General features: G+C 54.6%; 1 protein-coding gene across 1 annotated transcript; it reads right to left on the bottom strand.

Moving 5' to 3' along the window:
- Window positions 1-1,127: 1,127 nt before the first annotated feature.
- FZD5 (frizzled class receptor 5) lies at window positions 1,128-2,876 on the bottom strand. Its single transcript, XM_050900184.1, has one exon. The coding sequence runs from the start codon at window positions 2,874-2,876 to the stop codon at window positions 1,128-1,130; it is 1,749 nt and encodes a 582-aa protein (XP_050756141.1).
- Between the last annotated feature and the right edge of the window lie 10,500 nt (window positions 2,877-13,376).

The following is a 13,376-nucleotide window of genomic DNA, read 5'->3' as shown; positions in this document are numbered from 1 at the left end:
TCGACCCCTTCCCAGAGCACCCGGCAGCTCAGGAGGAGGCTGCTCTCGGTGCCAGAGCCAGCGGTGCCCTGGGCTCCTTGCGAACCCCATGCTGGGACAGCAGCCCTGTCACCCACGCAGCCCCTTGGCTCTCTGGGGCGAGTTGCTCCATGGGCAGTGGAGCTGGCTGCCCATCACAGAGTGGCGGGTCAAACCTTGAAGTCGGTGCTGCAGAGGTGAGCCCCACCGGCACCAGCCCCTGCCCGGCCCTGAGCCCCCTGCCCGGGGACAGCTGGCATGCACTCTGGGGTCGCCTGGTCCCCACCTGTGCTGCAGACAGTTCGGACCCTGTCCCTGCCCGCCTCAAAGGCTGAGTGGCAGTTCCTCTCTGCAGCCCCTTCCTCCTGCACCACCACCGCCCGCGAAGCCCCCAGCCCGTGCAGCTCCCTCCCTCCTGCTCAGCGTGCTGCTGCCCAAGCGGGACCAGCGGCAGCGGCATGCCAGGGGCCCCCAGCCCTCTCCAACCCTCTCCTCCACAACACGTAGCTGTGCCTGGGGGCTCCGGGGGCCCTGGGGGCACCGTCCCACTCTGCCCGGGGGGCCTGGGTGGAGCACGGCAGGCAGGCAGCCCCCACTGCCAGCTCTCCCCGGCCCCCTCGCACCGCCCCCCCAGGTTCTGGCGAGCAGCTCGGTGCCAGTGCCAGCACATCACCCAGGGTCGGGGGCCTCCACCCGCCCTGCCTGCTGCAGCTCTCCCCTTCACCCCGGCACCAGCAAGACCTGCCCAGAGGCTCATTGTGAGGCACAAATCAGTGCTCAAGGGCTACCTGCCACCTGACCGGCCCACAGGCAGCAGCACCCCAGGATACCAAACAGGGCGTAGGACCCCAAATGGGGCATACACGGTGGTGCCAGGCTCCAGGCCTCCCTGTCCCTCTGCCCCCACATCGCTGGCAGCACCTCTCCCTGCCCTGCCTGGGGCCGTGGCTGCTCCGTGCCCTGTGGGCGCACACGCTCGGTCCCGGGCAGCACTGCCACGGTGGGGCTGAGGATGCCAGGGGTGGCCCAGCTGCCACCCCCTCTTCTGTGGCCCAGGGTCTTTGCAACCCTCTCCTCCCTGTGGCTGGGGTCACTGAGGCTTGCTCCGGTCACACGTGGGACAGCGGGACCTGCTTGTGGTAGGAGGCCATGCTGGGCAGCACCGTCCTGCCTGCCAGCGTCGGGCTGGCCTCACCGTACACGGAGGCGCCTGCGGGCTTCCTGGCCCGGCAGCAGCGGGCTGTGAAGCGCCTCCAGGACTCGAGCGTCTTGCCGGACCAGATCCAGACACCGGAGGTGATGCCCACCACAAGGCACATGAAGTACTTGAGCATGAAGACAGCATAGTCAGGCTTGGGGCGGTGAGGGTCCCCCGGGCAGGAGCAGTTCTGTGCCCGCTCCCACGCCTCCCGGTTGTGCTGCTCGTAGATGTAGCAGGCGATGACAATGGTGGCAGGCACAGTGTAGAGCACGGTGAAGATGCCGATGCGGATCATCAGCTTCTCCAGCTTGTCAGTCTTGGTGCCACCCTGCTTGATCACGCTGCGGATGCGAAAGAGCGAGACGAAGCCGGCCAGCAGGAAGAGGCTGCCAGTGAAGAGATAAACCACCAGTGGTGCCAGCACAAAGCCCCGCAGGTTCTCCAGGCTCTGGTTGCCCACGTAGCAAACCCCAGCCACCGGGTCGCCATCCACAGAGCTGAGTGCCAGTACAGCGATGGATTTGGCACTGGGGATGAGCCAGGCGGCCAGGTGGAAGTACTGCGCATAGCTAGCGATGGCCTCGTTGCCCCACTTCATGCCAGCTGCCAGGAACCAGGTGAGGGACAGGATGACCCACCAGATGGAGCTGGCCATGCCGAAGAAGTAGAGGAGAAGGAAAACCACGGTGCAGAGGGCAGGGCCCGTGGTCTCATAGTGGATGTGGTGGTGCTCTGGGTTGCAAGCCACGTTGGCATGCCCTGCGACCAGCCGCACAATGTAGCCCACGGAGACAAAGAGGTAGCAAGCAGAGAGGAAGATGATGGGGCGCTCGGGGTACTTGAAGCGCTCCATGTCGATAAGGAAGGTGGCCACGGTGGTGGAGGTGGAGAGGAAGCAGAGGATGGACCAGAGGCCAATCCAGAAGGTGGCGAAGGTCTTCTCATCCTGGGTAAAGTAGGGCTGGTAGCAGGGGATGGCGCAGTTGGGTACCTGCCCGGTCCTGATGCGGTTGTACAGCGGATGGGACTCCTTGGAGATGGGGATGAGGGGCGCTTTGCACTTGCAAGTCCGGCCGCAGTCCAGCCCCGAGGGGCGCTGCCCATCAAGCGGCGTCAGGTTTTTGGCCGCATCCTTGGCTGGGCGCGTGGGCTTCCCGAAGAAAGGCGGCAGGGTGGTGGCTTCCGTGCGGTTGTATCCCATGCAGAGCACCTCAGTGTCCCCCAGCACCGGCAGGCTGTCACAGCTCATCCTCTCAGGCCAGGCGAAGCCGTACTGCTGCATGATGGGCGAGCAGCCGGCCTTGGCCCGCTCGCAGACGGAGCGGCAGGGGGGCAGCGGCTTGGTGTAGTCGGGCAGGCAGATGGGGGTGTACATGCTGCAGAGGAAGAAACGCAGGTCCGGGGAGCACTGGATCTCCACCAGCGGCCAGAACTGGTGCACCTCCAGCCCGGCCTCGTCCTGCGTGTCGTGGTTGAACTGGTTGGGCATGTAGGTGAGGTTGTAGCCGATGCCCTTGCACATCGGCACCGTGATCTCCTGGCACACCAGCGCCTTGGAGGCGGCGCGCCCCGCCGCCGGCAGCCCCAGCAGTAGCGGCAGCCCCAGCAGTAGCGGCAGCCCCAGCACCAGCGGCACCGGCAGCCCCCGGCCGCCCATCGCCGCCGCGCGTCCTACCGCCGCCGCATGCCCCGGGCACCTGCCGCCGCCGCCGCCGCCGCCGCGCCGGGAGCGGGGCCCCGCCGGGACCGCCACTGCCGCCGCCGCCGCCGCCACCTGCGCTCTGGGGCGGGCGGGCGCCCCCGCACCGCGCCGCGCCCGCGCCCCGCCCCGCGGCACGCCCCCCGCCCCGGGAACGCCCATGGTCCGGCCCACAGCCCAGCCCCCCGCCGCTGGCCCCGCCCCCGCCGGGGCTCCCAAGGGCCGCCCCCGCCCGGGGCGCGGAGTCCCGCGGCGGCGAGGCGAGGCGCCCCGCCGGGAGGCCGCGCTGCCCCCGGCCCCCGCCCGCCTGGCCCCGGCTGTTGGAGGCGTCCTGACGGACCCCCGCCCGCCGGCGCTCGGAGACCCGCGGCGGCCCCGGCCCCGGCCCGGCCGGCGGCAGCGGCCCGGGGAGAGGCGGCGAAGTGAGAAGGTGACGGTGCTGCCTAACGGCTGACCGCTCCGCGTCCGCCCCCGGCTCCTTGTCTGCTGCAGGGATCCTAACTTCTTCCCGTCTTGCCCGCCGGGCCCCTCCCGAGACCCGGGACCCCCCGCCCGCCCCGGCGCCGCGCCTGCCCGGCCCGGCTCGGCTCGGCTTCCCCTCGTCAGCGTGAAGAGCAAAGCGGCACGGGGACAGCGGCTGGGGGAGGAGGCTGGCGGCGTCTGCGGTGCTGCTGCCGCTTCTTCGCCTCCTCCTCTTCGGGCCCCTCAGCCCCTCTCCGCGGGAGGGGGCCGGGGCCTCACCCCGCCGTAACGGGATGGGGGGAAAGGGGGGGAACGGCGTGCAGGGGTCCTGCCCCGCGTTGGCCTTGCTCCGGCAATCGTACATCAGCCCGGCTACAAGGATCACGGCAGCATCTCCCGCTGCCTCCTCCTGCTGCTGCGCGCTCCCCGGCTGCCTGGCAGGGCAGCGCTCCCGCCTCCCGGAAAGCTGAGCCTCCGCGGGGAAGGGAAACCGGACCTGCCTGCGCCCGCCCAGCTGGCAGGGTGCAGGCAGCTGCGCTACCACATTCCTCGCCTGGGCTCCCGGCCGGCTCGCCGCTCCACGTCGGAGCCGCAGGAGATGCTTCACGAACCACTTTCCGCCCAAGCAGGCGGCAGGCGTTGGAGCACGGTGCAAATGAACGAAACCGGCGCTTTCGAGAGACCCTGCCCGGGGCAGAGGCCCCTTCCCAGCGCTCTGGGAAACGCGGGCTCCTGCCGGAGCTACCGTGGTGATCACGCTCAGCTGCCTAACATAAGCAATTTGAATCCGTGCAGTAGCAAACACCTAAATTACCAGCCCGGTTTTCAGTGGCTTCCACTGCCGCGGAAGCCCATGACACATCCAGGGCACGCAGGGGAACAGACCTGCTTCAGAAGCCAGATTTGGGGGTCACAGGCTGCACCCGCTATGGCAGCGCCCTTATTCTGGCCAAGGAGGAAGGCTGCTCCCAAGCCCTTGCACAGGAGCTCCTCACTCCTCCTCAGTGGATGTGGATGGAAGGGCAATTTGGACCAAAGTACTCACATCCAGCACTGGATCTGTTAGTCAAGACATACCCACAGCACATCACAGACAGGGACAGCTCACATTCAGGCCTGGTGCTGGGGAACGCCAGCACCCAAAATCTCACGCACCCAGAATATCCCCAACTGCATCCAGAGCCCAGAAAGCAAAGACTCAAAGCATGACTTAGCTCCTGCCTTCCTCCCAGAGGTAAAATCTGGCTTGCCTGTCGCTGTGTGGCCAGTGGCTCTTGTGCCTATGGGCAGAGCACTGACTGCTGCTACCACACACCAAAGTCCTCAGGGATTTTAAGGCCAGAGACATCATTACCACCTCTGAAATCCTCTGTGTCTACAAGTCCACCCAGCCTAGGTGTGCACCTCATTTGGCACTGTCAACATTGACGCTTAACATTTTTAAAAAAAGCTCAAGTCCCTATACCTTTATGCTTTAAGTTTTGCCTCTAATAAAGCTATATGGAAAAGAATTACAAGTCACATGTTCCTCTGGAACACAGTGACATATCCCTGTAGCAGGAGTCGTAACTTTTAACTCTCCCCAACAATGAGTTTCTGTGAACTAGCAGCCTAGCAGAAAGCAATCACAGTTAGTTTCATTATGGCTTTCAGTTGATTATCCAAATTATAGCTGAAAGCAGAGGGCAGCCTTTTTATTATCATCATTGCTGTACAATTAGAAAATGCTGATGAAGCTCCACAAGAGCAGAAATCCTCTTTTTTGCTGGTATTTTTTCATTTTTATAAGCATTCCCTTGGGCAATATCTTGGTTTGATTCGACACACAATGGGGAACAGGTACATAGGTGGGAAGGGAGAAGATAAGAAGGGGAAAATGGGGCAGCTCTTCATTTCAGTTAATCTATCAACTCTTGTAGCCTGGTTCAGGTTTCACCACTCCTCCAGATGTATCTAATTCTTAGAGCCTGGCTGTAAATAATGCTGTATTTGCTACACTGGGGACACATAAAATCCAATTAAGAGCCAGGTAGACATCTGTTGGCTTGCTCTGTGCTTCTGTTTCCTTTTTGTTTTTTATGAATACGTAGCAGAGCAACCAGAGCAGGATTAAATATGGTGTAAGTGCAAGTACAGTTGATAGGCTTGTTATTCATCTCTACAGTACAGTACGAGAGTACAGTGCTTTATGTGCATCCAGCACTATTAGTGACAGAAGCTGTGCCTGCACAAAACCTACCATGCCAAACCCTGGAGACAAAAGAGAAAGTGTTTCCTGCCCCTAAGAACTTGCTGCTGTTGTTAAAAAACTCTACAAATTATTAGGAAACCGCTTTACCTTTAATCCGTGTGCACAGGTGTTCATGAAGCTCCACCATGCTAGACAGGTCTGCTTGGGAGCCCAGATAGTCCCTGCTCGTGGCTCCAGCCCAGAGGATACAGGCGTGGGCTGACAATGTATCTGTCCTCACGAACATACCTTCCACCTGTTGAGGCATTTTCAGCTGGGATACAGCAGTTCCTAGTAGAAGCAGAAAGTAAAAAGGTGGTAAATATTTCTGTATTTGATTCTTTCACTACTGTATTGTCAGCCTACGCTGTTTACCTGGACAAACTGCCTTTGTGAAGGATACTGTGACTTTTAAAAGACTTTAGAAAAGGACTAAGTGAGCTTTCTTTGTAAAGACTAGCTATTGCCCTTGCCCTTGTTAGAGAACTCAGCAGATTTCTGCAAAGAGCTTTTCAGCCCAGGCTCTGGGCAGGGACAAAGCCGGGGAGCACTGATCTCGCTCTTGGCTTTGCCTGTACCAAAGCAGGGCAGGAACCTCCTGCCCCTCTTGTTGTAGGACCAGCACGCCGTCCCTGGCCCTCGACCCTTCTTGCTTGGAGCAGCAAATCCCAGTTTTGTCTGCACTGCTGACAAGTCTCCAGCTCCCAGGAAGGGAGCGGTGGGGGCCCAGCACAGGTGACTATGGGCTCCTGGTGCCGGTGGGCAGCCTGCCAGTCACCCCAGCTGGAGGCTGTGCTAGCTCAGGCGCTGCTCAAATTAGCAGTGACCCCTGATAACAAACTGCTTGAGCGAGGGGGTGCTGGGGACCACAGGGTGGTTTGCAGCAGCACAACACTGGCAAGGCTGTGCCTTACTGCCTGCCGCAGGTGCAGGGACGGACAGCTGTCACGTTTGGCATCATGATACAGCCCCCAGCCAGCTCCAGCACAGCAGACCCACCATGTACTGGTACAAAAGGAGATCAATGTTTCCCCTACGCACAGGACACGGTTGCACACTGCACCAAGACAGGCATGCTTCTGCTTCCACCCGTGGCAAGCGTTTGTGTTCCCACCTGAGAGTCACAAGGCTGCGGGCTGCCAGCACTGCAAACCCTGGCACCAAGAATGACCTCTTGTAACTGGACCTGGAGCGGGCTCCTAATAAGAGACCAAGGTCCTTGCTGCCCCGCAGGCAGAAGGGACCTGGCAGGCAGGGAGACAGGGTGGCTCTTAGCCCTTTGCAAGCAGGCAGAGCAGAATGAGAATCACTGCTGGCATTTGCAGAGGGACCCTGGCACCCGAATCCTACTGAAGTGCAACAGCAGCAGGAGCAAACATTTTCTCATGTGCCCAAATGATTTAAAAGCTGTGGGCTGGGGACAGGAATTCAGATTTAAATCACTTGAATGCTTTTCACTATGGATGCCTTCTTGAAATTCCCTTGAAGATCCTAACCTACATCAATACTGTTTGTTTTTATATATACCTGTACAATTACACACCTTAACATATTGCAGGAAAACAAAACCATGCCAAACTGTAGTCATATGCAAAAAGCTACATGGAACTAGACAACTTCTGAGTGAATTAATGCAAAACTTGATTTCTAATAGTGACACAGACTTTAGCAACACCTGACACAAGTGCTGCATTTTGTAAAATGCTACCAGAAGTTCAGATAAGTAAGACTAAAGTAAAATCAGGAAGAGTGGCTGCATTTGAAACTCATCTTCCTGGACTCACCAATTATTGCTTAACAATATTTGTACATATAAGTGCACATAAAATGTGCATAATCAGTTTCCGTTGGTCTCCCCGGGGACTGGGACCCCTTTCTGCGAGGCACGGTTGGTACACCGAAGGGGTGTTCCTGTACCGAGGTGCCTCCACCACAGCACACAGAAGGCAGAGGCAGGATCAGGGCCCTGGCCCAAAGGCGCAGGAGGGTTGGTGGGGACAAGGAAGGGTCTCTGCCATGCCACAGCCTGGCCACCATCACCACAGCCACGGCTGATCTTCAAATCTCCTTGCTGTGATTCACACAATGCCAAGATAAGGAGGAGGCAGTGAACTTTACATTTTATTTTCTTGGGGGGCATATTGCAGCCTGAAACTTTTCAGATAAGTAGTTTTTTGAAACACATCATGTTGTGCTTTTTTTTTTTTTTTTACATGGGCCCTTGAAAAGAAAACAGTGCCCATAGTGAAGTTGACATGATAAATTAGTATGGCCCTGGCAAAGCCCTCACTCTTCATTGGGCAAATACTTATTTATGGACTTTCAAATTGTGGCTTATGTAACAACAGGCTGAGTGACTTTCAAAAAACCTCCGCCATGTATTGACCTGATAGAGCCTAATGGGTCCTTCAGAGCAATTAGGATTTATTGTGTTAGCGTCTATTGTGTATAGAGACCATTTTAAAAACATGTGTTATTTACCCAGAAGGCAGTAATGACTGTTTAAATACACAGTTAGATTGTTTCTGAAATGCTCGCTGCTCTATACATTGCAAAGAAGTTACTACAAGTATTTTCCAGAGTTAAATACTGTGCTCCACTGGGATTTCCAAGCAGGGTGATTGTACCACACATACATTTGTATGCTTATAGCTGTAAGTGAATTGAGCTCTCAGGAAAGCTACCAAATGAGCAACCTCGAAGCATGAAATCTGAGATTTTTTTCTTGACCAAGGGGCCAGTGTGCACCACTCCAGTGGTCTAAGCAGCTCAGGCCATTTCCCAGCTGAGAGAGCAGGGCATTTCCCACGAACCACCCAAGTTTTGCTCTGTCTGATCTGAATGTCCAGCAAAGGTGACCTTAACAGCCATGAAGCTGTGGTTTCCTCCATGGCACATCTAACCCTCTATGTGCATGTGAGGTGGGACCATCACCACTTCTCTGTAACCTCCTGGGGGCCAGCATGCAAAAATACAAGTGTTGGCTTCTGAACACAGATTTGAGAAGCCTAACCCCTGGCCAGGCTCCTCAGGAGGCATGAAGGAGCGTGGCTTCGCTGCCCGGCAAAGATCGGCACTGGCTTACACCAGCTTTGACTCTGACCACATGAGTAAAACAAAACCGCAACTCATACATTGGAGCTATGAAATGCCTCTATGAAATAATAATATAGACTAATTACTGCTTGCTTTATCTTCAGACCAATGCTGTTTTGATCAACGCCATCTCTAAATAGGTATTTCCTTTTTCTGCCCTCTCCTTTGCTGTGAGAGACCTTCAGGGTGAAACTGCTCAAAGCAGTTCAGCTTTGGCACAATGCTTTCCCTGCCCTGCCTCAGGTCACAACCTTTGGAAACTTGTTTCTATTTGCTTGCTTTACACCGAAATTAAGATATTATCTGTTACAGTTGCAGTACTTTATTTCCAGGGACAAAAGTACTAAGCAGTTTTCTAATCCAGCAAAGAGAGAGACAGGTTAGGGGAACCTCTGGCTGAAAATGTTGTAGCAAATACTTCGGAGTTAGGATGCAGGTTTGTAATGGCCAATGTGCAAAATCCTCTGGAGAAAACACTCAAGCAGCCTGGACTGAAGCTGGCTGAAACTTGCAATTTCTGTTTTGTGGAAAATTCCAACATTAAAAAACTATGTAAAACACATCAGCTTGTGCCAAACAGGGCAAGCTGCCTATACTTCTGAGAAATCCTGCAGCATCAGGAAAAGCTAGGAGGTTTCCAGTCGCAACGTGGAGAAGTCCTAGAAGGCCCCTGCCCAGGGAGGCCTTGGGAGCACAGGACGGGGGAGGTGCTGGAGCGAGGGACACGGAAATCCTGGGGTGCCAGGAGCTTGCTGGGAAACTGGGCAGAATGCAGCCAGGAATCAGCCTGGTGAGCACTTGTCCCTGAGGTCCTGCCTGGCTTTCAGAGAAAGCTGGTCAGTCAAAATAGACCTCCTGAAACAATGTCCTCTCCCTGACCTTTTAGGCATTCTTGCTAAGACCAGGCACTTCAGATTCTCCGTATCTGCTTTTGACATCCTTGAAGTGCTTGACATGGGGCTGGAGGAATATTTGGAGCTAAGGCTTAGTGAGTCATGTCATTCACATCAAATGAACCAAATTATGTTGAAATACAGATTTAAATCCCTGCATAATCAACATTTACTGGACACAAGTAAAAAGACACATAAACAGATGGAAAGGCAATTAGCATTAGCTGGAACTATACATGTTTTGATTACTTCCTTCTGCAAGTCATTCATGGGATAACGTAATACACAGGTCAAAGTGATTTTGGAAAGGATGTTGCTAGCAACCGTCACATTCAGGCATTAGTTACATGTGAAGAATTAACACATGCAAGTGATGCACAGAGCTCAATCTTAAATAGCAACAGCTTTAGCAAGGACTAGTGTTACAGAATTGGAGCACATAAAGAGATCTGCTGGGCAAAAGAAGGAATCCATTCTCTAAATCCTGTACCTCACTGTCATGTGCAGCACCATCAAGCACACAATGATGTTAGTTACCCTGCCCGGGATATGTCCTGGTGATGCACGAAAGTGCTCCGAAGTATTTTCAATCCTTCCGCAAGTGCTAGCACAGGGTTGCCAAAAATCTTTGATGACCAGGTTGTGTAGTCCTCTTACAGGCTCTTTTTACCAAACTGTTACAATCAAACTGATTTTATATAAGCAACAAGCTGACAAAAAAGGTAGCACAACTGCTGCAAAGATAGGGTTCACACAGGCCAGCACCTTCCTTATGCCATGAAAATGGTGGAGTAGCTTGGTTCAGCTTTCTGCTCAGAGAAGTCTATCCAGCTGCAGCAGAATTCACTCTCTGTATGTATTTCCCTTATGCTGGTGAAATGAAGTGTTCCACTATTTGGGACAAGGGAGCAGCTGAGCTCTTCTCCATGCCTCCCACAGGCTGGCACTGCCAGACCCCCAGCCATTACACTGTCACGAGGCAGACAGGACCCCACTGGGTGCACTCGGAGAAATTACTGTGCAAGCTTCCATCATGCAACTTCATTATTTGCCCCTCACTGTGCTAGGTGCCGAATGTACCTGCGGTACAAACAGCTCTCAGGCTGAGCAGCCAAGGAACACAAAAAATGGGAGAAAGGACAGGTAATTCTCTCTGCTTTTGCAGATAGAAAAGTTCTGTTATTTGCCCTTATGGGGCACATGCCACACACTGCTGGGAAATCAACCCTTCAGTCCTGAGCTGGAAAAAGACCATTCTGGCTCCTGCTGCAGACGCCACTCTCTGTTTCTGTTCCACTAGAGCACATTAGGCTGACAACCTCTGGTGCTACGCTGCAGGGATGCAAGGCTGCGCGTCCATTCAGTCAGGGCCAGACTGATTGTCCTGGAGACAAAATCCCTTTCTGGTAGAGGGGCAGTCTGGAGGGGAACGAGGCCGATTCCTTACCTGGGCCAGCCAAGCTGCATCCCAACAGGACTAAACACCCCTCGTTGGGGGAGGAAGGGAGAGGGCAAGGTGAGAAGGCAGTGTAATCCTTTCAGCTGAGACTCTGCCAGGGATGTTGCTAATTAGCAGAGAGAGGATGTGTTGTGGCTGGTGAGAGACAGACACGTTCTGTGTTGCGAGACAGTGCCTTCAACCAGCTCTATCTGTGAGACACGTACGCTGTGAGCTCCCTGATCATGTTTGCATTGCGGGAGCCATCCCAGCAACGCCAGCCGAGTCCTTGATGCCCGCTGTGCTGCCCTCAGCCTTGTGTGAAACCTGTGATGGGATTTTGGACGGACCAAAAATCTTGGTTGTGAATCTTATTTTCGCTGTTTTAATACAATCAAACCTATTTTGTATAGACATACAGAGTAGCTGTGGCTTCCAGGTCGTGCAAGAAGACTGGTACTGGAGCAGCAACTGCATTTCCTAAGCTTGCTCGGGTATCTTAGAGAGAGGAGAGTGTTGTACCTGTAGCTAACAGAGGAAATGAGGAGGTATTTTCAGTCTCTACCAGCAGAAAGACAGCGGTCCAGAACTGTACATGTGTGCGTGTATCACTTTCATGCTCTGCAGTTTGGAAACATTTCCAGCAGAGACTACTAAATTTGGTGAGTTGGTATCTGGTCTAATTTATACTGAGCTGAATCCACAAGAGCCCAGTTTAAGTTTGTGGGGTTGTGTGTGGTTGTGCTTGAGATCAGCACCTGGTTCCAGTACCCCTGTATCCAAGGGTAGCCAAAACACACATCCATTAGCTGAGAAGAGCCAACAAACTAACCATCAGGCCCTGCAGCTTTCTTCCATAGATTTTATTTAGATTCCCTGACAACATTAAAGGAATGATTCATAATTTTGTGTCTCTGTGTACTTTCCATTTGGGCTGATGCCTTGAATTTCTCCTCAATACTTAAGCACATTTATGTGAGGTCAAACCTACCTTATGGATCTTTTAACTTGGGATATTCCTGAGACACAGCTAACTCTGTTGGGCACATAGCTCCTGACTAAACCTAGTACGAGCAGTTCAGGAGATGAGCTGAAACGGGTAACAGCAACAGGCTGATCTCTACAGAAGTAGAGATTAAACATATTCAGCTGCACACTAATGCAGCTACCCAAGACAAGCCCAAGCTGTGCTGGGCCAAAATGTGCTTTAAGAAATTCTGTATGTACCAATGAAGGCCTTAGCGTGACTGAGAGCTGGCACAGAAACAAGGGGGATGGGGTAGATGCAAGCGCTGTTTGCACTGTGCAGACTTTCGTGGAGAAGGGAGGGCAAGGTTTGGTCTTCAGCCTGAGCAGATTCCTCACTGCTACTAAACTGACAGCATTGCTATCAGGCCTTTCCCTAAATAGATCGTAAAAACCCCTACAGGTGATTATTTCATGAGCAAAGAGGGAAACAATGGAAGCAGAAGAGAACAACAGCAGTGATCTCCAAGGCTCTGCTGGGGGAAGAGGGACAGGCCATAGACAAACACAGCCCAGCCGCAAGGTGTGTAGCACCAGGCTGCAAAAAGGGACAGGGCTGCTTTAAAGGTCCTTGACACGGGCACAGCGCTGATCCCAAAACCATACCCCTGTGCCCTGCTCTGGCTGCAAGGTACCTCCTGCAATTGGCTACGAGCTTTAGAGAATGAAATCCAATTCACCTGCCACAAATAAGAGCTAGATGAGGCCTCCCCAGAGTGTGGTGGGTAAGGGAGGGCTGCCAATTCTCATCCCTGAGCTGCTCCCCTCCCGGCCAGATCCGGAGGGAAGGGGGAAGGGGCAGCAGTGGCAGTAAGTGCAGGAACAATTCACTGGAGAGCCACGGCACTCTTTGCAGTTTGTCCACTAATTACTATTAAGCCCTGGTTCCTTTTTGTGTTCCAAGGGGCGTCTTCAATGTGGCACTGCTTCTTGGGCCTTTCATGCGGCTGGGCTAACCCCTGAATAGCAGGCTGCCCCCCCCCCCCCCCCCCCCCCCGCTTTGCTACCTCTCTCTCTCTCCCCCTTTTTCTTTCCCCCTTTTGCTTTTCTGATAGTATTTTCTGTCCATGTTGTGTAAGGCCCTAAATGAATCTTGACTGCCCCTACAGCCGACTGGAGACGCACAAAAGCGGCCCATTCCAGTGGCCACAGCGCCATTGTGTGCCCTAACAATGCACTAATTGGCGGTGACAATTGTGCGGCTGGGGAGGAAGAGGGGGCCGTGGGGGGGACATGAGTCTTTTCCAATCAGTGAGGCAGGTCAACAAAAAGAAGAGCGTGAGGAGCGAGAAACACGCTCTGCTCCGCGTCCC

This window comes from Gymnogyps californianus, chromosome 7 (assembly GCF_018139145.2).
Source record: "Gymnogyps californianus isolate 813 chromosome 7, ASM1813914v2, whole genome shotgun sequence".
Classification (NCBI taxonomy): domain Eukaryota; kingdom Metazoa; phylum Chordata; class Aves; order Accipitriformes; family Cathartidae; genus Gymnogyps; species Gymnogyps californianus.
This window is presented reverse-complemented; position numbering and strand designations above follow the sequence as displayed.

Excerpts from the sequence above, each read along its gene's own strand:
- FZD5 (XM_050900184.1), bottom strand. The coding sequence starts at position 2,876 with ATGGGCGGCCGGGGGCTGCCGGTGCCGCTGGTGCTGGGGCTGCCGCTA.